This window comes from Rattus norvegicus, chromosome 10, assembly GCF_036323735.1.
Source record: "Rattus norvegicus strain BN/NHsdMcwi chromosome 10, GRCr8, whole genome shotgun sequence".
NCBI lineage: Eukaryota > Metazoa > Chordata > Mammalia > Rodentia > Muridae > Rattus > Rattus norvegicus.
The window spans coordinates 30,889,130-30,912,987 of NC_086028.1; the positions used below are offsets into that span (position 1 = coordinate 30,889,130).

General features: G+C 44.6%; 1 protein-coding gene across 6 annotated transcripts; it reads right to left on the minus strand.

The window, feature by feature from the left end:
- Window positions 1-129: 129 nt before the first annotated feature.
- Window positions 130-8,774, minus strand: Thg1l (tRNA-histidine guanylyltransferase 1-like). 6 transcript variants are annotated; one of them, XM_063268969.1, is made up of 7 exons: window positions 8,320-8,458; window positions 7,656-7,763; window positions 7,309-7,485; window positions 6,036-6,205; window positions 4,845-4,933; window positions 3,535-3,642; window positions 130-1,734 (listed from the first exon to the last, which is right to left on the minus strand). In XM_063268969.1, exons 3-7 carry the CDS (start codon window positions 7,428-7,430, stop codon window positions 1,573-1,575), a joined length of 651 nt encoding a protein of 216 aa, XP_063125039.1. In that variant the 5' UTR covers window positions 7,431-7,485; window positions 7,656-7,763; window positions 8,320-8,458; the 3' UTR covers window positions 130-1,572. The 6 variants fall into 6 exon arrangements, with proteins under 6 accessions (XP_063125039.1, XP_063125040.1, XP_017452740.1 ...); XM_063268970.1 differs by lacking the exon at window positions 7,656-7,763 and having other exon boundaries at window positions 8,320-8,459; XM_017597251.3 differs by having other exon boundaries at window positions 6,036-6,201; window positions 7,656-8,442.
- Between the last annotated feature and the right edge of the window lie 15,084 nt (window positions 8,775-23,858).

The following is a 23,858-nucleotide window of genomic DNA, read 5'->3' on the forward strand; positions in this document are numbered from 1 at the left end:
AAGCATTCGAATGAACATTTTAAAAATTGTACCCAGAAGCCTCTGGCTGTCTGCTATGTGGGAATATGCATCCTAGCTTTCTCAAAGACAAACACGCAAGTTAGACTCATTCTGTAAGAACCAATGAAGTAGGCCAAGGAGCTGAAGTCTTTATTATACCTTTTTTTTTCCTCTTAAAAATATTTTAGCAGTTACCAAACATGAGCTGTATTGCTTCTTCCTGGGGAGTGGGGAGAACAGGAAGGAAAAAACGGCATCGGCAGATGGGGTGTCAATTAGTGAGGGATGAGGCCAGACGCTGCTCTTTCAAAAATACATTTTCTTCTTGGCTGAAAATCCTGCAAATGCAAGACCAGGCAGCAGGACATGGGCTGTCTTTTAATTAATTCCTAATGGAGCCAAATAAACTTTTCCCTCTGAGATATAAAACAGGGTCAAGGGGAAACATGATTTCCACATTGAATCCAGCACCTTGGGAACAAATGATTTCCATCCCCATCTCTGCCCCTTGCCAGTTCCCATCCTGCCATCGGTGGGAGGAGCTATTTTAAAACCTCTGCTATCACCAGTGACTCCGACCCCAACTCTACCCCTTTTGAGAGCCTTGCCACGTCTTGCAGTTTGGCTTCAAATATTTGATCTTCCTGCCTCAACCTCCAAGTGCTAGGATTAGATCATACCACAGTTATCAGGCCTCCTGGTGCTCCTGAGTTCAAATGGTACAGCTCTGACAGCATTGAGGCTATTTGAAAATGCTTGTCCAGAAGGCTAACCCAAAGTCAGCTTTGCCACTGCCGTTCTTCCAGGGTACGTGGAGCAGCTGCTTCCCCATCCTCATTCACACAAACACATTTCCCTCTCGGATGTATACACATATACCTCCCTAAAATACCTTTTCTTGAAAAGAGTTAAGCGATTGCAAACTAGGTTCCCGGTAAGAGAAGACAATGATTATGATAACAATCCCAGAAAAATCGATCCTGGAATGGTACAGGGTACCCAAACCATCCCTCCTGTGCTCAGTTCGGTCGAAGCTGCCATCCTGGGAACTGGCACGGGGCCTCGAGTGTTCCCTGGGATTTCTCAATCTGGAGGCATCGTGCAGGCAGCAACCCATATTTAACTGCGTGCTAAAAGATAAGTGCAAGCACTTGGGTGTCAAAAGTGGGGCTTTTCAGTCACTGCATTCTCTAGTTAAGTGGGTGAGGGTAAAGTTTGGGCTTCTCTTCTATCAGAGGTGGAAAGAGGTGACAGGTTTTTGTAAGGCTTATGCCACAGCTAAAAATGACTCTTCCAGCAAAGTATGAATAGTTCCTTTATAAAAATAGGACCACGATTTTGAAAAGAGCCAAAGAAGTCATGTTCTAACATGTTTTTTTTTTTTTTTTTTAAGGTATTCTGCTTAAGCAGAACAAGATACGCCGCCCCCACACATCCCTCCTTCGTCTGTCTCCACCCAACCCCAGTCCTCCTGACAGTGCTCTTGGGGCCAGGGATGCTCGGGCCACCTGAGGTTGGAGAGACTTGGGTAGCCCTGCGTGATTAAGTATGCCAGAACTGCACCACGCAAGATCAGTCCTCTCCCTCCAGAATCTCTGGGTGTTCCTTCCAGAAGGCATCCCCAATGAGATCACAGTTCAAAGCCACCAGCTTGGTTCTGGTCCGAGTCACGGCCATCTTTTCCCCTTCCATTTCTGCTGGCAGCCTAATTTCTTGTGTCCTGACTTCATTCACCTACCGGCAGAAGACAGAACAGGGACAACATTGTGAGAGAAGGTAGGGGTGCAAAGAGAATTATGGGAGAAATTCACCTTTTTCGTTGATATGCCACTGACTGCTGGAATTTTATGTATCGGCAGGGTAGCCATCTCTCTATGTAGACATGCATTTAGTCTGGCATGGAGCACGCACCTTTAATCCCAGCACTTGAAAGGTAGGCAGATTTTTATGTGTTCAAGGCTAACTTGATCTGCTCAGTGAGTTTCAGGCCAGCCAGAGTTACACAGTGAGACCGTGCCTCAAAAACGACCAGAATCAACCAGCACTTCTAGTGCTGTGGATGCAGATCTGTGGTAGAGTTCCTCTGATCCTGGGTTGGTCCTTGGCAACACAAACTTTTCAATAACAAGTCTTGGGAAAAGGTTACTTTACTGTATTTTGAAAAGTAATTATGACAGTTGGTTTTCATGTCACCTTGCCACAAATTAGAATCATCTGAGTAGGAGGGACTCCTCACTGAAGTGGGAGGACCCACTCAAGGTGTGGGCAGCATCTTCTGATACCAGAACCAGCTTCCATTGTTGACTAAGGACCAGCAACCCTAGCAGCCTTCCAGGTTTTCGGTGCCTGGAGGACTGTGCAGTTACAGGGCTCTCAGCCTATCTAGTGTAACACAGTCCCCGAGGGATGGCTGCAATTGCTAAGGCTCAAGGGCAAGGCAACTAGTGGGCTCTTACCCTCTTAGGTGAGAGACAGCTGTTGTTACTATATACATACATATAATTATACATATATAACTTATATAAATGTTTATATTCATCCTATTGTTCTGTTTCTCCAGAGGCACCAACTAATACAGTGGACTTTGGAACAAAGAAGAGAATTTATTTCCTGGTTAGCAATAACTGTGGAACTAAGGGTATCTTTCCTCTGCCTGGTTAAGTACCCAAGGCTAAAGAACAAACACGTAAGAAAAGGTTAACAAATGAACTGAGGTTGTCAGTGGGATGTGTGGCTCTCAAGGTAGCCCTTAATCCTTGAAAGCACTCACTCATAAAATACTAACATGAAAAGAAATGAATTGGGGTTGGGGATTTAGCTCAGTGGTAGAGCGCTTGCCTAGCAAGCGCAAGGCCCCGGGTTCGGTCCTCAGCTCCGGAAAAAAAAAAAAAAAAAAAAAAGAAAGAAATGAATTTAAAGAAATAACTATGTCTAAGGGCCAATAGCTGAGAATGGTAGGGTAAGTATGAATTTCTGAGAAATCCAGTAAGACTGCTCAAAGTCAGAACCTCTCATCTGCTCCCTCCATTCTCGTTTTATGGCATCTCTTAGTGCTCAGTCCTTCAGTTGTCCTGAAGGGATGAACCATGTAAAGGTATCGCCAGCCTGGGAAAAAGTAATTTTTCATAATGGTTTATGAATGCAAAATAGGTGTGCCACATGTGCCCAAGGTCAGAAGGGGGTGTTGGATTTCCTGGGACTGGAGTTACAAATGGTTGTGAGCCACCATGTGGGTGCTGGGAACTGAAGCCAAGTCCTCTAGAAAGGAGCAAGTGATCTTAGCTGCTGGGCCATCTCTCCAGCTCCGTACTCCACCCATTAAAAGGGGACACAGAAAACAAGTGCACGAATTTAACATACTATTTACATCTACTCTAAGAGATCCCAGGCCACTACTGACTGATGAGCATACGAACTCTTCCTGCACAGGGCCTTCTTTTGGAACGTATCTATGACATGTTAGTCACCAGCACCGGAGCCACACATGGGATGGTGGGCAAGATGCACCATTTTTCTCTCAACACGTAGCCTTACCTTTTGCCACACTAACACTGTCCCTTTCCTGTACATATGTGGTTCATTGTTGTAGTTGATGTGGAACTCGGAGAACAGAATCTCATTCTTGTCTGCTGTCAGAGTTCCCTGAGGAAACACAGAAAAAAAATCTTCAGTAGGTCTTCTTCCTACCAACCCACCACCCAGGGGAAGGACTGTCAGCGCTCCTCTCACAGTAGCTAATGAGTATCATTTTAATTAAAATTCACACCACTCTACTGAGCTACACCCCAGTTCCTAATATTCTAATCTAGGAGTCTAAATGATGAAATCCCCTTCTGTGCAAACCCTGGCTGCACTGCCCAGGCTGTGTGGGGTTAGTAGGAGCTAACGGGAAAAGAACAACTTTGTGTGCACATCAACTTGGTGTTGGTATTTCTTCCTTGATCACAATGTCATCTCCATTCCGGAGAAGAAAAAGTAGATGAAAGCTATCTTTACTACTTGTTTTGTTTTGTTTTCTTCGAGACAGGGTTTCTCTATGGAGCCCTGGCTGTCCTGGAACTTGCTCTGTGTAAACCAGGCTGGCTGAACTCAGAGATCTGCCTGCCCGCGCCCCAGACCCTCAACTCCCAAATGCTGGGAGTAAAGACAGAGGTGTGTGCTACCACTGCCCAACTGTCTTTTCTAAGAGGAAGCAAAATCTGATTTTGGCTCTGACTGGACATGGCTGTTGGCATTCCTACTGGTATTAATATGTAAGTCTTCACCACTGATACTGTTAGTAAAGACCATGAATAGCTCAGTAATGGCAATGTAGAAGACACTGTATCAGGGCCTGTCACAGTACATCACCTCACTGAAGAATCATGGAAGAAAGCAGGCCAGTACTTACTCAGAACTTACTTCTCTGTGCACTTTCTATAAGCCTGAGGTAAGACCCATTATCCTAAACTTCACTAAAGCAGAGAGGATACAGAGTACAGCTATGTGACTCTCAGCCATCGCCCTCATTTAATTCAGGGGTTTCTAATAGGAGCCCAATAGGATACAGCACGAGGGAAGAGGACTTTCAGGGGCTAAGGAGAAAAGCGCATGCACCATCTACAGAGGTGAGGAGCCAAGACGCAACAGCAGCCGAGTGTAAGCACGCTGACACGGTGGCCCCGAGAGAAGTAATAACTAATACTGCTGACCCCCACAAGGCGAGAGCTTCTGCTACTGATCTTTATCTCCGTTCAAAACAGAGCTGTAAAGGAAGCTAAGGAATAAAAGGGAACATTCCAGAAATGCTATGAGAGACCAGAGCAAATGCCCTCAACTGTGTTTCTGTTGTAGCATCTTTATACCTTTAGTCTCTGCTGGGCCTGCACTGGTGTTAGTCCAGACTGCTGGATAAGGGCCCAGAAAACTGTATTATAAAGATTATTGATGTGACCTGTGAGAAAAACAAAATAACATTTACGTATACTGAATCTTATCCTTATGAACATATAATATTATATACCCACTGTACAGCGTATATTGTATATCCACTTTGTTTTACATAGAGACTATGTTTCCGGGAACACCACAACCCAGCTTCTCTCCACTTTCGAGTACAAAGATCTCAGAGTCATTTAGTGGCTGCCCAGTCTGCCTACACAGAGAACAGATAGTAAAAGGGGTAGGCATGTAAACTTACTCCCTGAAAACAACTTCACATGGTCATGTCAGTAATGCCTAACGCAAATCCGCTGACTTAGGTGTTCATCCTAGAAACAGTTGCCAAGGTAACTCCAGGGGAATGGCAGAGACTATCAAGGGCCGTGCAGCTTGTGACTTCATGAGTTTGTCGCAAAGCAGAAAGGGAGCTGCTACCACGCAGGCTCTGCATAAATGGCGTGGAAATGCAGGACTGCCTTATGTTCTGTATTTACAAAGCAAACATGGGCTGGAGAAATAATGGCTACATGGGTAAGAGCTCTTGTTGTGCGGGCTGGAGGACCTGAGATCAGATCCCGGCACCCGTGTAAGAAGCTGGGCATAGTCACGTGCACCTGGAACCCCAGAGCTGATCTAAGAGTATCTCTAGGGCTTGCCGGCTGCCAGACTTGCTCCAGGTTCAGTCAGGGAATAAGGCGGAGCAGTGATGGAGCAGGACATCCCACTTCTTCCTCTGGCTCTGCAGTGCTTGTACAGGCAAGCGCACATAAGCACATGCATGCACACTCATATACAAACATGCACATGTGCACACATCCATACACACATGGAGCAAACAACTACAGATACTTTTCCCATAAAAATCTCCTAACTTAGTGTATGAGAGACAGCCTGGTGTAGTGCTATACACATTCTAGCACGGGCCTTGTAGAGTTCAGGCAGGATTGAAAGTCAGCTTGGGCTATAAAGAAAGACTCTATTGAAAGGAAAAAAACATTTTTAACTGTCACTTAACTCTAAGCAACACACCGACGAGGCAAACTTGTATGAGACCCATAGCTTTAACGTACAGGTTTGGTAGTTATGACTCAGACTGTGTACTTGGTGGCACTTACAGTCTGCCTGCCGCCAGCTGAGGTAGTCCTTCAAAGTCTGGTTGCTAGGATACAACACGACTCTTCCATCAAATCCTGGGGGATACAGAAGGGGCTGGTCCTCAAAGTAATCACGCCAGTAAAACACGTAACTGGAGGCGAACTGGGAGGCCACGAGAGTCATGAACTTACTTGCAAGACACATTGGGTGGAACAAGAAAAGAGAAAGCGTTTGACATTAATTCCACGCCAAGGTAGGACCTGTGGGCACAATAGGGAGATTATACAAACCTCCTGGTCAGCTAGAAGATAAAATGTATTTAGCCAAGAAAAACTTTTAATATTTGGCTGCATGTTTTGAATGGAGTCAGCCTCTACTTTGAGCTACTCGCTGTCTTAGCACTACTATTCGTGTCATGAAGCACCGTGACCAGAAGTAAGTTGGTGAGGAAAGGGTTTATTTTGGCTACTTTCACATCACTGTCCATCACTGAAGGAAGTCAGGACAGGAACTCACATAGAGCAGGTTCCCGGAGGCAGGAGCTGATGCAGAGGCCATGGAGGGTGGCTTGTGCTTCATGGCTTGCTCAGACTCTTATAGAACCCAGAAGCACCAGCTCAGGGACGGCACCATCCATAATGGGCTGGGCCCTCCTGCATCAATCACCAATTTAGAAAATGCCCACATGCTTGCCTGCAGCCTGATCTTATGAAGGCATTTTCTTACTTGAGGTTCCCACCTCTCAGATAATTTTAGCTTGTGTCCAACCGACATAAAACTAGCCAGCACACTCACTAACACCAAAACTTTTCTCTATAGGATGTGGTATACATTTATAGTTCGAGATTCTGTTATTGTTGTTTTGTGGGTGTGGTACTGTTTTCAGTCTTGGAAGAAAGGGAACCCTTATTTTAAAAACCTACCTATCATATAATATTGATTGCTCTAAGAGTTTCGATATACTACCAAATTCACTATCAGATGTCTTTTCTTAGTTAAAAAGTTTAACACTTTAATTAACCCCTGGCAAAGCTACCCATGAATCAGTAATACTCTGTTCATAGTCTAAATCTTCAATAGGTCAGTCTGGAAGCTGGACACAGAAGGGAAAGAATTAGAGAAAGAAAGCATCTAAAAAAATTAGAAGGAAAGGAAAACAGTCAACATAGGACATGTGCACTCTGCAAATGCAACATCACCCACAATCTTTAAGATCTCAGCTATTGCCGTGATCAACAGAGGAACAGAGAACGGGAGAAAACAACCTAATAGGAGGCTGGCTTTGAAACTCACCTGGCTCTTCTTTTGAACCAATTGCTTCTCTTCCTAAACACAAAGCTGTACTCATCACTCTGTCCATACGCAATCACAATGTCCTCCAGCTCCTGCATTACTGTCTGGGCACATTTGGTCATCAGATGGAGAGCTCGACTGTCATTAGGTTTGGCAAAGTTGTGCTTCTCAGCAAACCTTCATAGACAAAAGAGAAGGGCACAAATGGTGGAGAGTCTGTCATTACCAACACCATCTACAGAGGCAGTTAAAAGAGATGGAGAAATAGCTCAGTAGGTAAACCGTTTGTCAGGTCCAAGTTCTGGCCCCAAACATAAAGGGGGGGGGGGGTAGGGGCTTGGTGGCACCTGCTCGTAATCCCAGTTCTGTGGAGGTTGAGACAAGAGGATTCCTGGGGCTAGATGACCACTGGGCTAGAGTATTTGGTGAGTTCCAAGGAAGTTCCATGAGAGACCCTGTCTCAAGAAAGACAAGGCGGACAGCTCTGATGAGTAACATCCAATGTTGACCCTACACTTACGCGTAGGCATATATAGGAAAAAATAGCAAGTTTCTCTTTCTTGCTTTGACGAACTGACAAAAAGGGATACAACTGCTTCAATCCCCTTTCCTGTGAAGTTTCATCTTCCTGGGTGAATAGAGAAGATTACCCTACCAGGTTGTGCCAATCATTAGGAGATCAAAATGTAATTATACCTGGCTCTTACTAAGTGCTCTATAAACATTACTATAGTTCCATGACTTATACAGCTATAAACTGATTATAAACTAATAACACGGTCCTTTATTGAAATTAGGTCCCCAATAGTTTGCATTCTCTTCCTTTTTCCTCCTGACTTTAGTGCAGCCAGTCCAGGTAATGTGAAGCTGACGACGACGAGAAAGGGATATACTGTCAACTCCTGATCACAGTTAGGCTTATGCAGGCCTCTTAATAGCTCTCGGAAATAACAAAAGGGTTGCACATTTGGCTTAAGTTTAAGTAGGGAACCCAGAAATAACATCCCCCACCTACACACACACACACAAAGTTCTTGCAAACAGGTTTCTGCTTAGGTAGCACGGACTTTTCACCAACTGCAATAGCCGGCTTCTTTTAAATATTTCAACCACCGAGCAGCAAAGCCTGCTCTTAGAGCAAGTCCTTCAGGTGACGCTCAATACCGAGTGCTCATTGGCTGCCGCGTTTCCCCGGTAACTATCAGTGGCACACTTCCCGGAAGTGCAAGCGCACCACGCGGTCTCCCGCCCCGCCAGCTCACCGGTGAAAATTCCGGCCGTCCAGACGCACCACAACCCAGCAGTGGGGCAGGCATGTGTCGTCAACCTCAAAATCCCGCACGTACTCAAACTTGCTCTTGGCCATAGCCACCCCCAACCTCAAGCACCGTCTTAAAGTAACGGAAGTAGCGGCCAAAGGACTGCCGATCCTAGCTGTGCTGAAAGCCCACATTAGCCATAGGGAAGCGATGGACGGGCCCCACCCCGGAAGTTCCTGTCGCTGTCGGAACCGCTCTAGCCACGGTGGAGGTTTCTCTCTTGACTCTCCTGTCTTCACCTTGGCGGGCTGCCAGAAGGCTGTGTTCTGTTTGGTTGCTGTTTCTTTCTGCTCCCTACCAGAAACAAATCACCCTTAAGAAGCGATCAGATCTTATTTTGTGACCCAAGTTTGAAAGTGTAGTTGTGACCTTTTTGCCTCTTACTTCTAAATAGCATTTATAAAGTATTTCCAAGAAGCATTTCTCAATTCCTTGCAAAGATGAAACACAGTAAATTATCACTTTATAGCTCCGGGGTAGGGGGTGACGCGGGGGACCTTCCAGATTCTTCTAGGTAAGTTTCAACAAGGAACATAAAATAGAAATCTATCATCTGTACAAATTTGTATTTTTCTTCCGTTGACCCTGTTTATTTTTCCCAGGGTTATTTACTGGTTCTTTCAAAAGTGTGGTTTTAAACAAAGAAAATGCTGGTAAGACAGTTCAGTCCGGAAAGTAACTTGACACCAAGGGTGATAACTTTGATCCCGGGAAGGCACATGATGTGACCTTCCTTTCTCAGGTTTTCCAATAGGGAATGTTACCCTGCCATATGCCATTAGGTGAATTTAAAATTTGTATTCATCACTATTAAAAGATTTTTGTGGGTTATGAGTTTATGCCCGTTTGTGTTTATGTGCATGTGGAGGTCAGAGGGGGGGACATCAAGGATCTTCGTCAATCCCTCTCCCTCTTAATTCTTGAGACTGTCTTGCACTGAACCTGGCTGTCACTGATTCATTCACGGAGAATTCACTAGGTGGTGGGCAAGTTTTAGGGAGCCCCCTCCCTTTGCCTTCCTAACACTGGGATTCACAGGTATAAACTTCCACATCCTACTTTATATGTGAATGTTAGGAATCCAAACTTGGATCTCTGTACTTGCCTGGGGAACACATTAAAATTACAGAGCTATCTCCCCACTCTTGTACTCAGGGTATTTTTAAAAAGGCATTTCCCAGCTTCACCCATTGGGCACTGATGAAATGGTACCCAGCAAGCAATAGGCATCCAATTTGTGGTTGTCTGTGCCACTCTCCACTAGAATAAACTGGTAGAAGTGTCACAGAAAACACAAAATGAGCTTGGGACTCCTGTTGTGCCAGAAGGGAAAGAACTGCTAGGCGTAATAAGAGGGTGTAACAAAATAAGCCCAGAGGAGGGCCTCCACTGAGCAAACTCGAGATGATTTTAGTGTCAGTAAAAACAACACTAACTGATTATCATACAGGGAAAAAGCAGAGGCCCATGCACCATAACAATACTCAAAGGACAGCTCATAGACAGTGTTGGAGGTCATTGTCACACTCACATTTTACACTGGTAATTACTAAAGGGAACAAGGTCTTTTTCTTGTCTCTTATATAGAACTATAGTTCAATGCCCGTTGATGAGGGGAGGCACTTTACAAAAGCATGCCGACTAGTTTCAAACACAGAAAGGTGGGCTCAGAGAACCACTTTTGGTTTTTTTTTTTTGTTTTGTTTTGTTTTGTCTGTAAACATCTTTGAAATTATTAATTCCAACATGGATCATCAATGGATGCTAAAACTGTGATTTATGGAATTAGTGAAAGACACCCTATTCTGGTGGTATTGTCCCCAGATTGTTTGCGAGTCACAAAGCGAAAAGCACAATCACAAGCGAGAGCACTTGCTACCTTCAGCTAGTCTCCAAGGAAGTGCTATCGATTTAGCCAAAGCCTGCAGCCACTGGAGATCAACAACACAGACACAAACAGCACAAGACAACAGCACTGACACAAACAGGATTGCTTACAACTGACTCAAGTATGACTCCAGGGGGCCACAGTCTTCTCCATACGTTAAAATCAGATACGTTTGAAATTGCCAATTACCAGGGTGCTCATGGAATCTTTTCAAGTATGATACAGGCACTAGTGTATCTTCTTTCTCTTAAATAATTTTCTCGCTCTTACTTCTCCCTCTTGCTCTTTGTTCTTCGCTGCTCTTGCCCCCTTCCCCCTTCCCACCACATGGCCCTGGCCGACTGCCTTTCCTCTTCTCTTCTTTCACTAAACCTCTCCATGTAGAAAAATTTTTTTTCTTTTAAAAGAGATTTTCTTTTTTTGTTATATGTATATTCATGTGTACCCAAGGAGACTGGTGTGTGTGTGTGTGTGTGTGTGTGTGTGTGTGTGTGAGAGAGAGAGAGAGAGAGAGAGAGAGAGAGAGAGAGAGAGAGAGATTGATTCCTTGGAGATGGAGGTGGTTGTAAGACACACACTCCCCCCAGATGTGGGTGCTGGGAGTTGAACTCCAGTTCTCTGAAAGAGTAGCAAGTGCTCTTAACCAATAAGTCGTCTCTGCCACACCTCTTGCATGCCTTAAGAGACTTAAAAACTTAAAAAAAAAAACCATAGTAGAAACACTGTGCACACTAGGGTAATTTAGCATAGTAGAAACACTGCACACTAGGGTAATTTAGCATGGCACCGAGTAGGAACATTGCACAGGTTTGTATGCAGATGTACAGCAAATCCTAGTAATGACTTTCCCAGAAACTCCTACGTTCTTTCCATCAATTTATCAAATCCCCACTGGTTTTGTGGTGCTTCTGGGGTTTCCAGTGCTTTGTGACTTGAATTTAAACTTCGTGCTTACTTTCCTGGTTTCTGCCACAGATCAGGTAGGGCTCACCATGGGAGCTTCTAGGAACTCAGGCCCCCGCCAATGCTCTACTGTGTTTGATGTATGGATGTTTTCACTGGTGTGTGGTGATTTTACAAAATAGTGGGTTTCCTTTTCCTCCATGCCTGTAGCATACTCTGGTTATGTCCATTCCCCATTGTCCTCTCCTAGTCCTCACACATACTCTACCTGATCCCATTGCTTCTCCAACAGTTCCATTTTCTATGTACACATCTTTTTTAGTCCACATATGAGAGGAAAATACATACACAGCAGTCAGCCTGTTTCTTTTAGCTTACAGCTCACCATGAAGGGAAGCCATGGTAGGAAGTCGGAGGCAGGAACCAACATGGAAAGCTGGCTTGCTGCTCAGTTGGCTTTCTTTTCTTTCTCCTCTCTGTGTCTCTCTCTCTCTCTGTCTCTCTCTCTCTCTCTGTGTCTCTCTCTCTCTGTGTCTCTATCTCTGTCTCTGTCTCTCTCTATCTCTGTCTCTCTCTCTGTATCTCTCTATCTCTGTCTCTCTGTCTCTCTCTGTCTCTGTCTCTGTCTCTCTCTGTCTCTCTCTCTCTCTGTCTCTCTCTCTCTCTGTCTCTGTCTCTCTCTCTCTCTCTCTCTCTCTCTCTCTCTCTCTCTCTCTCTCTCTCTCTCCTTTCTTTCCCCCCACCCCCCGGAGCTGAGGACCGAACCCAGGGCCTTGTGCTTGCTAGGCAAGCGCTCTACCACTGAGCTAAATCCCCAGCCCCTCTCCTTTCTTTTTTAAGACAGGGTCTTGTAGACTGCTGTCTGTAAGCAGGTGAGGGTAAGTGACAAACAAGGCTAGAGCCTGTGACTGGACAGTAGAGGAGGGCGGGTTGTGAGTTTTTGAAAGGTGGGAGAGATAGGAGAGTGAGGAGAAAGAAGGAAGATGGAGGAAGAGAAGGACAGCCCAGATCCGCGTGGCTTTAAATAGCCACAGGTAGCTATGAATATCATATAAGGGATGGATTATTACAGGGCAATTTGTCCAATCTAAGTGGGCAGTTTATATTAATATCAGTTAGCTCTGAGTTCATTGTGTGGGTGTTTGTGGGTTGAGAATTTACTGATATAAATCTGACTGATAAATTACAAGCCTCCAGAGTTTTGAGTTTATCAGGTTACAGGGATCTGTGTTAGCTAACCACAGGATGGGTGGTTGCTGCATGGGGCAAGCCATGAGGTGGCGAGACCACCTCCAGGTCCAGAGAATAGCCAGTGATAGCGTGGCATGGTGCATCCTCTCTTATTATTTAATGCAACAGGGTCTCACCATGTAGTTATAGCCGTCCTGAAACTAAATTCACTCTGTAGTCCAGGCTGGCCTTGAACTCATAGAGATCCTCCCACCTCTGCCTTCTGAGTGCTGGAATTAAAGGCGTGTGGTGTCCTGCCAGATTCAGTTTGATTTCTTTTTTTTTTTTTCTTTTTTCTTTTTTCTTTTTTTCGGAGCTGGGGACCGAACCCAGGGCCTTCCGCTTGCTAGGCAAGCACTCTACCACTGAGCTAAATCCCCAACCCCCTCAGTTTGATTTCTTATACAACCCAGGGCCACTTGCTCAGACTGGCACTCTCTATAGTGGGCTGGGCTCTCCCGCATCAACCATTAATCAAGGAAATGCCTCATAGATAGGACCCCAGGCCAATCTGACAGAGACATTTCTTCAATTGAGGTTCCCTCTTTCCTGATTTGCGTCACGTTGACAAACAACAAACAAACAAACAAACAAACCAATAAGCTGTTCCAGATTTCAAAGAAAGGACTTCAAAGTCAAACCAAACTCAGTTTACAAACCTTGACTCAGTACTACCTTCAAAACTGCTTTAAATTCATGGCGGTGGTCTAATTGCAAGCAGTCACCAATCACCAGTGTCTAATTGAGTTCATTTTTTGTTTACCACTGTTTTTTGGGGGTTTTTTTGTTTGTTTGGTTGGTTGGTTTTTGTTTTGTTTTTTTTTCTCCAGAGAGGCATTTTGATCCCCCAACAGCCTCAGTGCAAATCCCAGGAAGTGGCTTGAGAAGTTTCACCACTGGGTGGCGCAGTGTCTTTTTGCTGTTAGTTAATTAGGTCAGTTTGATACACATACCATGTTTTGTGATCACATTCACTCTCCATTATCATCTTTATATTCCTTGCACCCCTCATGACCCACTTCCTCCCCAACTAGTTTTCTCACCCTACTTTCATATCTTGATTTTCTTGGTGCAGGTCTAGTGCCTGTAGCCACAGCTGCATGTGTTTATGACTACAATGGCCACCCCGTTACCATAAGACTGTGGTTCAGCTTTTGCTCTGCTCCTCTTTCTTGACGCTTCCTGCACCTTGGGGCCAGTTTCGATCTTCCGATCTTCCGTTTAGAGCAGAGGAGTCCGTAGTCCTCTGTTCTTAGCAGCAACTCAGTGCTTACTCTGTGTTTGTTGAAACAGTGTAGCCATGTGTGGAGAGTGTACTGCAGGGGAGTATTATGGGCTTACACAGGAGGGGGAGGTACAGAATTGGAACAGGAATGCAACCTACTGGGAATATTCATTACTCAAAAGTGTAGAGTTAGGGTGAGCAGTGGTGGTGCAGGCCTTCAATCCCAGCACTCAGGAGGCAGAGACAGGCAGATTTCTGTGTTCGAGGCTGACCTGGTCAACAGAGTGAGTTCCAGGACAGCCAGGACTGCACAGAGAAACCCTGTCTTGAAAACAGAAAAAAAAGAAAAGTAAAGTAGGAAATTATGGAAGATAAGAGTTCTGTGTTTATATAGGAGACTAGAAGTATTTGGCAAGGCAAACACAGGTAGCCAGAAAAGGCAAAGGTAGGAGAATGTTAACAAGTACTGATTCTAGTGGTTGCTATAGGGATATGTTTTCTATATATACATATAGAAAAATTGTATCTCACCAAATTATCTTAAAGTCCAAACAGACATCTGGTCCATCTTTCAAGTATGTACTCACTCACTGCATGGCTTGACCTAGCTGCATTACACGTGAATAGGTTGGACCCGTTAGCTTTGGTTTGTGCCTTCCGTCTTCTGTGGTTGGAGCTCTGATCATTGCTTTTATATCCCAGACAGGCAGAAGAAGGGAAAAGGCAGCTAAAGGCCATACCTCCTGATGACTCATCTCTCTTTATGCGTTTCTTACTAAAGTGGCAAAATTCTGCTTACATATTTCTGGTTGTTCTTATCTTCAGAAGAGGCCAGGACGTTTTGTTTTTTTTTTAAGCCTGGCGTCTGACTGTCTCCAACAATAAGCATTTTTTTCTGAAGTATTTTTTTTAAATGCCAACATGGTTTTGTTATATTTCTATTTCTGAGACTTCCATTCAGAAACTACTTTTTTCATTAGGATTTGGTTTATTTTCTCTAGACCTAAGCTTATTTTGAGAACAGCTTATAGAACTTATTATAAAAATTTCACTATTCATTTTTACATAGCTGTTTCATCATCCATGAAGACCCAAACTGAGAGTTATGGCAGATGGTACTGAAAATAAAATAGCGCCTCTCTGTGCAACCTATTTTGCAAAGTGGAAAAATATATAATGCACCATTAAAAGCTGCCTCGGGCTGGCAAGATGGCTAGGCAGGAAAAGGTACTTGTCACGGAGCCTGATGACCTGGACACTCTGAAAGGAAAGACCAACTCTCCCAAGTTGTCCTCCGATCTATGCTTACTCTATATACAGGGTGGGATAACCTCACTGCCTTCCCTCATAGCCCACAAGTCCCAGGAAAGGTCATGGTGGGGTCAGTAAGGGTCTCATAGGTTAGAGGGCGAGTCTGGAGCTAGGAGTAGTCCGTGGGAGCACTAGGCAATCTTAGATGAAGGTGGAGACAGATGGCAGGGACAGAGGGACCTAAAGCTGTTCATACACCCAAGAAACATGAATAGCAATGGAGGGTCAGGGTGATACCAAAATGTCCCAGCAGAGTAACTCAGCATGCATTTTCTAGCCTAAATGCCAAAAGTCAAAAGTCCACCTATCTCCCCTCCCACCCAAGCCTCCACAGGAATCATATCTTGGAGAGACAGCATTTGTATAGAGAACTCAGAACCAGCCCATGTATGCCAACTGCACTCCAGTTGGGTGGGTGGGGGCAGAATGAAAGAACAACTCCTATCCCCCGGGGCAAGCCTTTCAGCAGAAGGCACAGTCTGTGCTGGGCAGAAGTAGCGTTGTAATCACAGGTTGGGGCTGCAAAGTTGGAGGTCGTGTTATGAAAGAGAATGAGATATTACGAGATCCAGCACTGACGTGGATAGAGGATGGGTCATTAAATGACACGAAGCACTTCAGTGCAGGCACTGACTGACAAAGCAACTGATAAACAGTGCTTCGTGTGTCACCTGCCACGCTCAGATGAGTCACAGCCCAGCCGTGATACAGACGACTGCATCTACTGAGCCTCCAAGCGCTGTGTGATTCTGGGTGATAGCCCTTCCTAGGCTAGCTCTCCTGTTTTGAGGGGTGGGGACAGGTAATGGTATTTCATTATGCAGCCCCGACTAGCCTGAAACTTGTTAGGTAGATCTCCCTGCCCCTGCTTCCTGTGTACTTGGATAAAAGACACCAGTGTGTGTGTCACCATGTCCGGCAAAGTCATGTCTTTATCGTCAGAACAACCCATCTTGTGAATGAAAATGTAAACAGAAACTTTAAAAAATAGGGATTAAAGCTACACTTCTAGTGTCATATTGTTTCCTCAGTTACTGCCACCCACCTTATTACCTGATAATGAGCCAAAGGTTTAACCGTATGTACACGTTTTATACGGTGGCTTGTGGAGATGCTACGAAAAATGAACAGCAAACTGAGAGAGTTACCAGATCCCTAGGGTTCGAGCTGAACTCAAACTAGATGCTACCTACCCTCAAATGGGGGTGTTGCTAGAGGACCCACTCACTAAGCTCCACACGAACCCGCCTCAGAGAATTCTAAGGGAGGACAAGAAAGCTTTGAACTCACAAAATTACCTTGTAAAACTCAGCGCATGGAGAATGTAAAGGTAGAGGTGTTCACATCCGTTTCGAGAGAAAACAACCAACCAACCAAACAGAATTAATGCATGATCTAACAATTCTACTTTATAGAGTTTACACTCAGAAGAACTAAAAACAATTTCTTTCTTCAGTGTTTTAGATTTCCTTCCTTCCTTCCTTCCTTCCTTCCTTCCTTCCTTCCTTCCTTCCTTCCTTCCTTCCTTCCTTCCTTCCAAAGTTTCTCTTTGTAACCCTGGGAGTCCTGGAATTCATTCTTTAGCGCAAGCTGGCCTGGAACTCAGAGATCCTCCTGCCTCTGCCTCCCAAGTGCTGGGATTAAAGGCATGCGCCACCACTGCCCCACTTAAAATTTTCGTTATATAGATCTTGCACTTTCTCAGTTAGCTTTTTTTTTTTTTTTTGGGGGGGTTCTTTTTTTCGGAGCTGGGGACCGAACCCAGGGCCTTGTGCTTCCTAGGTAAGCGCTCTACCACTGAGCTAAATCCCCAGCCCCTCAGTTAGCTTTATACTAAGGTCTGCCCCACCCCCTTTTTTCTTTAGAAAGTCTAACGATTTGGGTATGCTAATTTTGTAATCAGCCACTTTCCTGAAAGTGTTTATCAGCTTTGGGAATTTCTTAGAGTCCTTGAGGTCTCTCAGGAGAACCATGTCATACAGAAATAGGGACTTTAACACCTTCCCTTCCTGTATGCATTCCTTTCTTTCCTTCTTTGTCTTTTTGCTCTGGGTAGGACTTCAAGTCCTCTACTAAATAGGGGTGGTGAAGATGACCACCCTAGTCTTGTTCCTGATCATAGAGGGAATGTCTGATTCTTTTCTCCATTTAACACAAAGATGGCAATAGGTTTGTCGTATACAGATGGCCTTTAATACGTTGAGATATCTTCCCTTCATCCCTAATCTCTGCAGGATTTCATCCTGAAGGGATGTTAGATTTTGTTTGGATATGCAATCTGGTTTAGATCCCAAAGAGATATTTGTATACCTATGACCATGGCTAAGATGAAAACGTGGCCCAATCAAATAATGGATTGATAGGCAGGATTAAATGTGGCATATATTTATAACATTTCTGTCTGAAAGAGTAAGGAGATACTGACATGCTATGACATGGCTTAACTTTGAGGATGCCAGGCCACATGAAATGAACCAGTCACAAAACCACGACTGGCATGCGGTTGCACTCAAGTGAGGTGTCAGGAGTAGTCAAGTCCACAGAGACAGAAAGTAGACTGGTGGTTGCTGATGGTGGAGTGATTCTTTGTTTAATGGATGGAGAATTTAGTTTTATAAGATGAAAAGACGTCTGGGGATTGGTTCACAATTATGTAGTTGTTCTGAACTGTCTGCTTAAAAATGGCCAAGACGCTAAATTTTATGTGTATTTTCCCACTGTTAAAAAGACAGAAAGCAGTCTGAACATGACAGGTATTTATGGCCTACATCCATACTGGCCTCTATTTTTTATTATTTCTATTACTTTAAAGGCCACGGTAATGGAGAGAGAAGTAATTGGCTTAGGTATGGAAGTCGTATTTCAGTCTGTCTTCCTTCATACTGACTCATTTCAATTTCAGTAAGAGCTGCATTATGTAAATGAGATCCAGGGTGGAAGAGGGGAGGAAGGACTAGCTTGCCCCTAGATCCTCCTTCTCCCTCTGAACCACTCTAACCCAATTTCTGTCTGAGTCATGGACGTGCTTCCAGGAAAGGCTGATTATTTCTGTCGTAGTTTCCAAACAGAGAGAAGCATTGGGACAAACCAGAATGCACAAGGTTATGAAACCTGGAATGAATATTCTAGAAGAAATGAATAATTACAGAGCCTTGATTGTGCGTGCGTGCGTGCGTATGTGTGTGTGTGTGTGTGTATTTTAAGATATCTCTTATGTAGCTCAGAATGAGTTGATTTTATTTTAAGATACCCATTGATTGTGTGTCCTTAAGTGGATATATTTAGTCAACTGCTCTATTCAGCAGAACTCCAGAAGGATTTATTTGCTAAGGCCTGGGGAAAAGAAGTTAGGAGGTTAGGAGAACAAAAATTGGAAATCAGATACGATTTCCTAGTCCACTAGACTTTGTCATATTTATTCCATGAATTTACTCAATCACCGGACAAATGTTTCTTAATTTCCTACTATGTTACATGTCCATCTGGTGAAACAAAGAAATGCCAGTGGTGCCTGCCTAATGGGGTTCATGGTCCGCTGAGATGATAGTTTAAGGTATATTGCAGTCATTGACCTGTCCAGTGAGCTGGGATCACTCATGGAAATGTCTCTGGCAAAATGATACTTAAATGGAGACCCATCACGAGGCTGACAGCTTGTTTCATAGGTTCCTGGAATCTCCTGTTGTAGTATTGATTGAACATTTTGCCTAAGTTATTTGCTTGTATAAGATTTTGGAGAAGTACTGAGAGCAAATGAGTTTTCATATCATTATGGATCAGAAATTCATAAAATATCTGTTACGTGAGAAGGGATACTGTCTGGAACGGTAATAAATACTGACAACTTCCAGGCTGTGCCAGTCACCTTTCTTTTTTTTTTTTTTTTTTTTTGGTTCTTTTTTTTTTGGAGCTGGGGACCGAACCCAGGGCCTTGTGCTTCCTAGGCAAGCGCTCTACCACTGAGCTAAATCCCCAACCCCTGCCAGTCACCTTTCTTACTGCTGTGACAAAACACCTGGCAAAGAAAACCTTTAGAAAGGAAGAGTTTGGGCTCACGTTTGAAGGGATAGGGTCCACCATGGGGATGAACATAGGGCAGCTAGTCAGACTGCATCAGCAGTGCAAAAGGGAGAGATTAAGCGGGGATGCTTAAGCCTTTCTCCTTTTCCTTTTTATTCTTCTTGGGACCCTGGCCCATGGCATTGTGAGATCCACATTTCAGGATGGTCTTGTGTAGTAAAAATTATTTAAATCCTAGCCTGGAGCTTCTACCCTGCCTTGATCATTGAGTTCCAGGATAAAAACCGCACTCACAGCCTTTAAATTTACAATAAGCCTTAATAGTTTAATAGCTGCCTACCCTCCATACTATTAGAATCTATTTCCCTATTAATAACTCCATGTTATTACTCACTATGTTTCATCTGGGCTGCTCTTAGCTCCAATTGGGCAGCCCTCAGGGCCAAGCTCTTATTTCTTAACCCATGGCTGCTTCTCTTTTCTCCCACATGTTCTTCCTTTATCCCCATGGTGGCTTCTTTATTCTCCTTCTCCTCATGGTCCTCTCTCACCCAAGCCCTCAAAACCTCAACCCCACCTATGTCTCTTCTGTCCAGTTATTGGCTGTCGGCCTCTTTACTCACCAATCAGAATAAAGTTGGGGGCAGGATCACAGGGGTTACATCCGGACTCCAGGCCTTACCCACCCCCTCACTTAACATTATAATACACAGTAAAAGGCCAACCCCAGCAGTCTTGTCTCCTCAGTCAAACCTCTCTGGAAACACCTTTAAGGACACACTCAAGAGGTGTATCTCCTAGGCGATTTCAAGTCCATGTAAATGGACAACAAGGTCTTACCACCTCACAGGCAGAAAAATAAAGAGTTTCCAAACCATTCTCTCACACAGGGTCTCTCACTCACTCCTCCCAGTGAGTCTATAGGTGAGTCAAGAGAGAAATTTTCAACATTATAAAAGAAAAAGGTTGGGAGGGGCAGTTAATGAAGTGTCTTTCTAGAATCTGTGTTCTAGACCTGGAGTCAGAAATCAGTCCTTTTGCCTCCCAGTAATGGTCCTCTCTACTACCCTGTTTCATCATGGTTTTACCTTTCTAAGTTTAGTCCTCAGCAGTTCAACAATGTGTTCTCATATGCAGGCCAAGAGTCTCAGGCAGAGATAACCTTTTCTTACCTTTGCTTCAGGGTGAGCACAGTGCAAATTAGGAAAGAGCTCCCTGCTCTTCCTGGGTCTCCCCTGAGCAGACCTAGACCTTACAGGCAGAAGGCTTGGTAAAATACAGCACACTCTGGGCTTCATACCTTGGGAGGGAATGGGTAGGTGGGTGAAGGAGCACCCTCATAGAAGCAGGCGTGGGGGTTGGGATATCGGGTTTCTGGAGGGGAAACCAACCAGGAAAGGGGATAACATTTAAAATGTAAATAAAAAATATCAAATAAAAGAAAAAATATGTATCAGTAAAGTTCCTGGCATACAGGAAGCAATTGATAAACATTTAACAAGTTACCAAGATCATAACTTTTTGCATACATGTAACAGTTGTGTTTTTTTTTTAATTCTTAATTCGTCAGGGTATAAATCATGTAAAATAATATAAGTATTCTCAATAACTACTCTTTTCTTATTTCTTGGTAATTAGTGACTACATTAAAAAAAATCGGGGCTGGGGATTTAGCTCAGTGGTAGAGCGCTTGCCTAGCAAGCGCAAGGCCCTGGGTTCGGTCCTCAGCTCTGGAAAAAAAAAAAAAGAAAGAAAGAAAAAGAAAAGAAAAAGAAGAAAAAAAATCTATGACCAGTGCTCAGCAAGATGTCTCCATGGGTAAAGGTACCTGCTTCCAAGTCTGAAAATCTGAGTTTGGCCCCTGAACTACATGGAATTACACAAACCTACTAAGGTGAGAGTTGCCCCTGGGGTCCTGAAAGCTGGTGAACTGACCCTGTAGCTCACCTGAGCAGCACAGTAGGCCTGGCCCTGACTGAGGGGGTGGGAGGTGAGCCAGCCCCAGGGTGGGAAAGGGGAGCTTGTCCTGACACTTGTCTGCTATGAGGAGGTGTGGGTGTAGGGGTGACATACTCCTCCTGTCAGGGGCACTGCCTCTGACAGGAGAACTAGTCCCAGGGTTGTGAGAGAGCGAGAGCTGGCTGGCCCTGCCCCTAGATTGAGGCGGTGCTCTGGAGAGTGAGCCCTGCACCTTGTCTGGGCAGCACAGTAGAGCTGGCGGCCCTGGTGGAGTGGGCACAGATGAGCTGGCCCTGAAGGTGATGTGGGTGTGAGGACTCCTAGCTCTGCCACCTCACAAGTTGTAACCTTCAGGAGAATGGGCCCTGCACCTTGCCTGGGTAATACAATGAGGCTGGCCCTGATAGTGAAGGCACAATTGAGCTATCCCCCAGGATGTGAGAGTGGGAGAGCTGGTCCAACCCCTCACAGGCTGCAGCACCCTGAAGAGTGAGCCCTGCACCTTGACTGAGCGGCCAGGTGGAGCTGGCACTGGAGGTGCGGATGCAGGTGAGCCAAGGACAGCTTTGGGTGGCCTAGATGGAGAAGTACTGGAGAGCTTGCCTTGGTGGTGCGGATAAGGAAAGGCCAGGTTGACCAGCTCAACTACCACCCAGGCCCAGATCCAGAGCTCTGAACTGGCCCACCTCAGAATCTGAATCATCCACGAATGGTTGAGATGTGTTAAAGGGCCAGTCCTGCTGTTCCAAAGCTGCAGGATCCCCATGACACAGGCAACAACAGGGTAACCGAGAAGAGTCCTCCAATATTGATTGACAGTGTCTCAGAAACCAGAGACTTTGAACCAGATAAAAGACTCATTGCAATGAGGATTTTCACATGAAGATGTATGGACAGAGGGATTTGCTGTGGGTCATACTGTAACATACTAACATACTACAGCTTCCATGACGAGATGTTTTCTATGCTCTGGTTTGTGTGTGTGTGTTATTTCATGGAGGTGGTTGCAAGAGCAAAGGGCAGATATGAGGGGAGGGGACTGAGGTGCCTGATGTGAAAACTCACAAAGAAACAATCACAAGTTAAAAGAAAAGAACCTAGTCCTGTGAGTTGCCTTCTCACTTTCCTGCTCACTCCTACCTGCAAAAATAAATTAAAATGTGGTTTCAAAAAGTAACATAAAGAATATTGGCCAGGTTTGCTTTTGTCACCAAACCTGCAAGGGGGTGTGTACAAACTAACTGTGGGCTCTCTTTCTTCCTTCTTCTCCTTCCTTCCTTCCTTCCTTCCTTCCTTCCTTCCTCCCTTCCTTCCTTTTCTGTTTCCTCCCTCTCTCCTTTTCCCTCCTTCCTTCTTTCCTCCATTCCTTTCTCCATTTCTTCCTCCTTTCCTCTCTTCTTTCCTTTCTTTGTTCCCTTCCTCCTTCTTTTCCTTCCTTCCTTCCTTCCTTCCTTCCTTCCTTCCCCTTTCTTTTTGAGACAGACTTAGAATCTTTCTATGTATGCCTGGCTGTTCTGGAGGCCTCAGACTTACAGAGCTCTGCCTGTCTTTGCCTCCTGAGTGCTAAGATGAAAGGCACATGCCACCAAGTCTGGCTACCAGTGAATTCCGATGTCTCTGAACTTAGAAATGGAGTACTTTATATCCTTTCAACTTCGAGCCCTTGGCATGCTTTCAGAATACTAGGAAAACTCATTCAAATCCTATTAGGTTTTTAGGGGGATCAAAAGCAATTCCCACAGTTGGCGGGAACTAAAGAGACTCTGGCAATGGTTGAGGATGTGCACAGGGTCACTCTTGATTGTCAACTTGATGGGGCTTAGAATTTTACCTCAGACATACCCCTGGGCTCTCTGTTAGGGTGTTTCTGGAGAGGATGAGCTGAGAGGGTAGAATTTTTCAAGGAAGCCCAGGTATAAAGAGAGCTGTGCACCTTTCTGTGGTGGCTCTTTCCGGTATATGTGCATCTATCATTGCTGCTGCCATCTTGCTGTGACATCAGATGCTAGTTCTTGTGGCTTTCCAATGTGACTTCAACACCAGTAACATTGCTTGGAGCTTTCAGGCTTCAACAATCAGACTGCTGAGACATTTTAGGTTCACAGGCTTTCAGCTTCTCCAGCACACAGAGGGCCATTGTTGGGCTGCCCTACTAGTGCAGAGGGCCATTGTTGGGCTGCCCTACTAGTGCAGAAGGCCATTGTTGGACTGCCCTACTGGTGCTGTGGCTGCTACCACCACCTGACTCTAAGTGTAAGCCAATCTAATAAAGCCCCATCTATAAACTGCATCCAGTCTGCGAGGTTTGCTCCTCTAAAGGCTATATAGGTGGACTGAAGGGCATATGAAGATACAAAAGAGAGATGTCAAGCAGGCTGTAGGAAAGAAAAAAAAAAAACAAGAACAAACCACAAGACAACTCGGACTTAAGCTAAAGTATGAGCTAAGGATCTTGGCTTTGTGGTATGTAATGTTTTAGGAAAATTAATTTGGCTGAGGTGTGACGGAGAACAAAGAGAACCTGGAAGCATCCAGGGCAACTGACATTCTGCCTAGATCCTTCAGATATGCAGCGCTGATTAAAAGGTAGAGTTTGATTTAAAAAGCAAAAACAAACAAAGCCAAAACCCAAAGAATTTGTTCTTCACAACATGTTTTCCAGGTCTTAAATCACAGTTTTAAAACTATTTTTAAA

Bases quoted from the DNA above. Each gene is read 5' to 3' on its own strand.
- Thg1l (NM_001013966.1), bottom strand. From the start codon at position 8,761: ATGTGGGCTTTCAGCACAGCTAGGATCGGCAGTCCTTTGGCCGCTACT. The intron at 7,486-8,570 runs GTGAGCTGGCGG...TTGTCTATGAAG, and splicing joins GACGGCCGGAATTTTCACCG to GTTTGCTGAGAAGCACAACT. The intron at 1,735-3,534 runs GTAAGGCTACGT...TTCTGCCGGTAG, and splicing joins CAGTGTTAGTGTGGCAAAAG to GTGAATGAAGTCAGGACACA.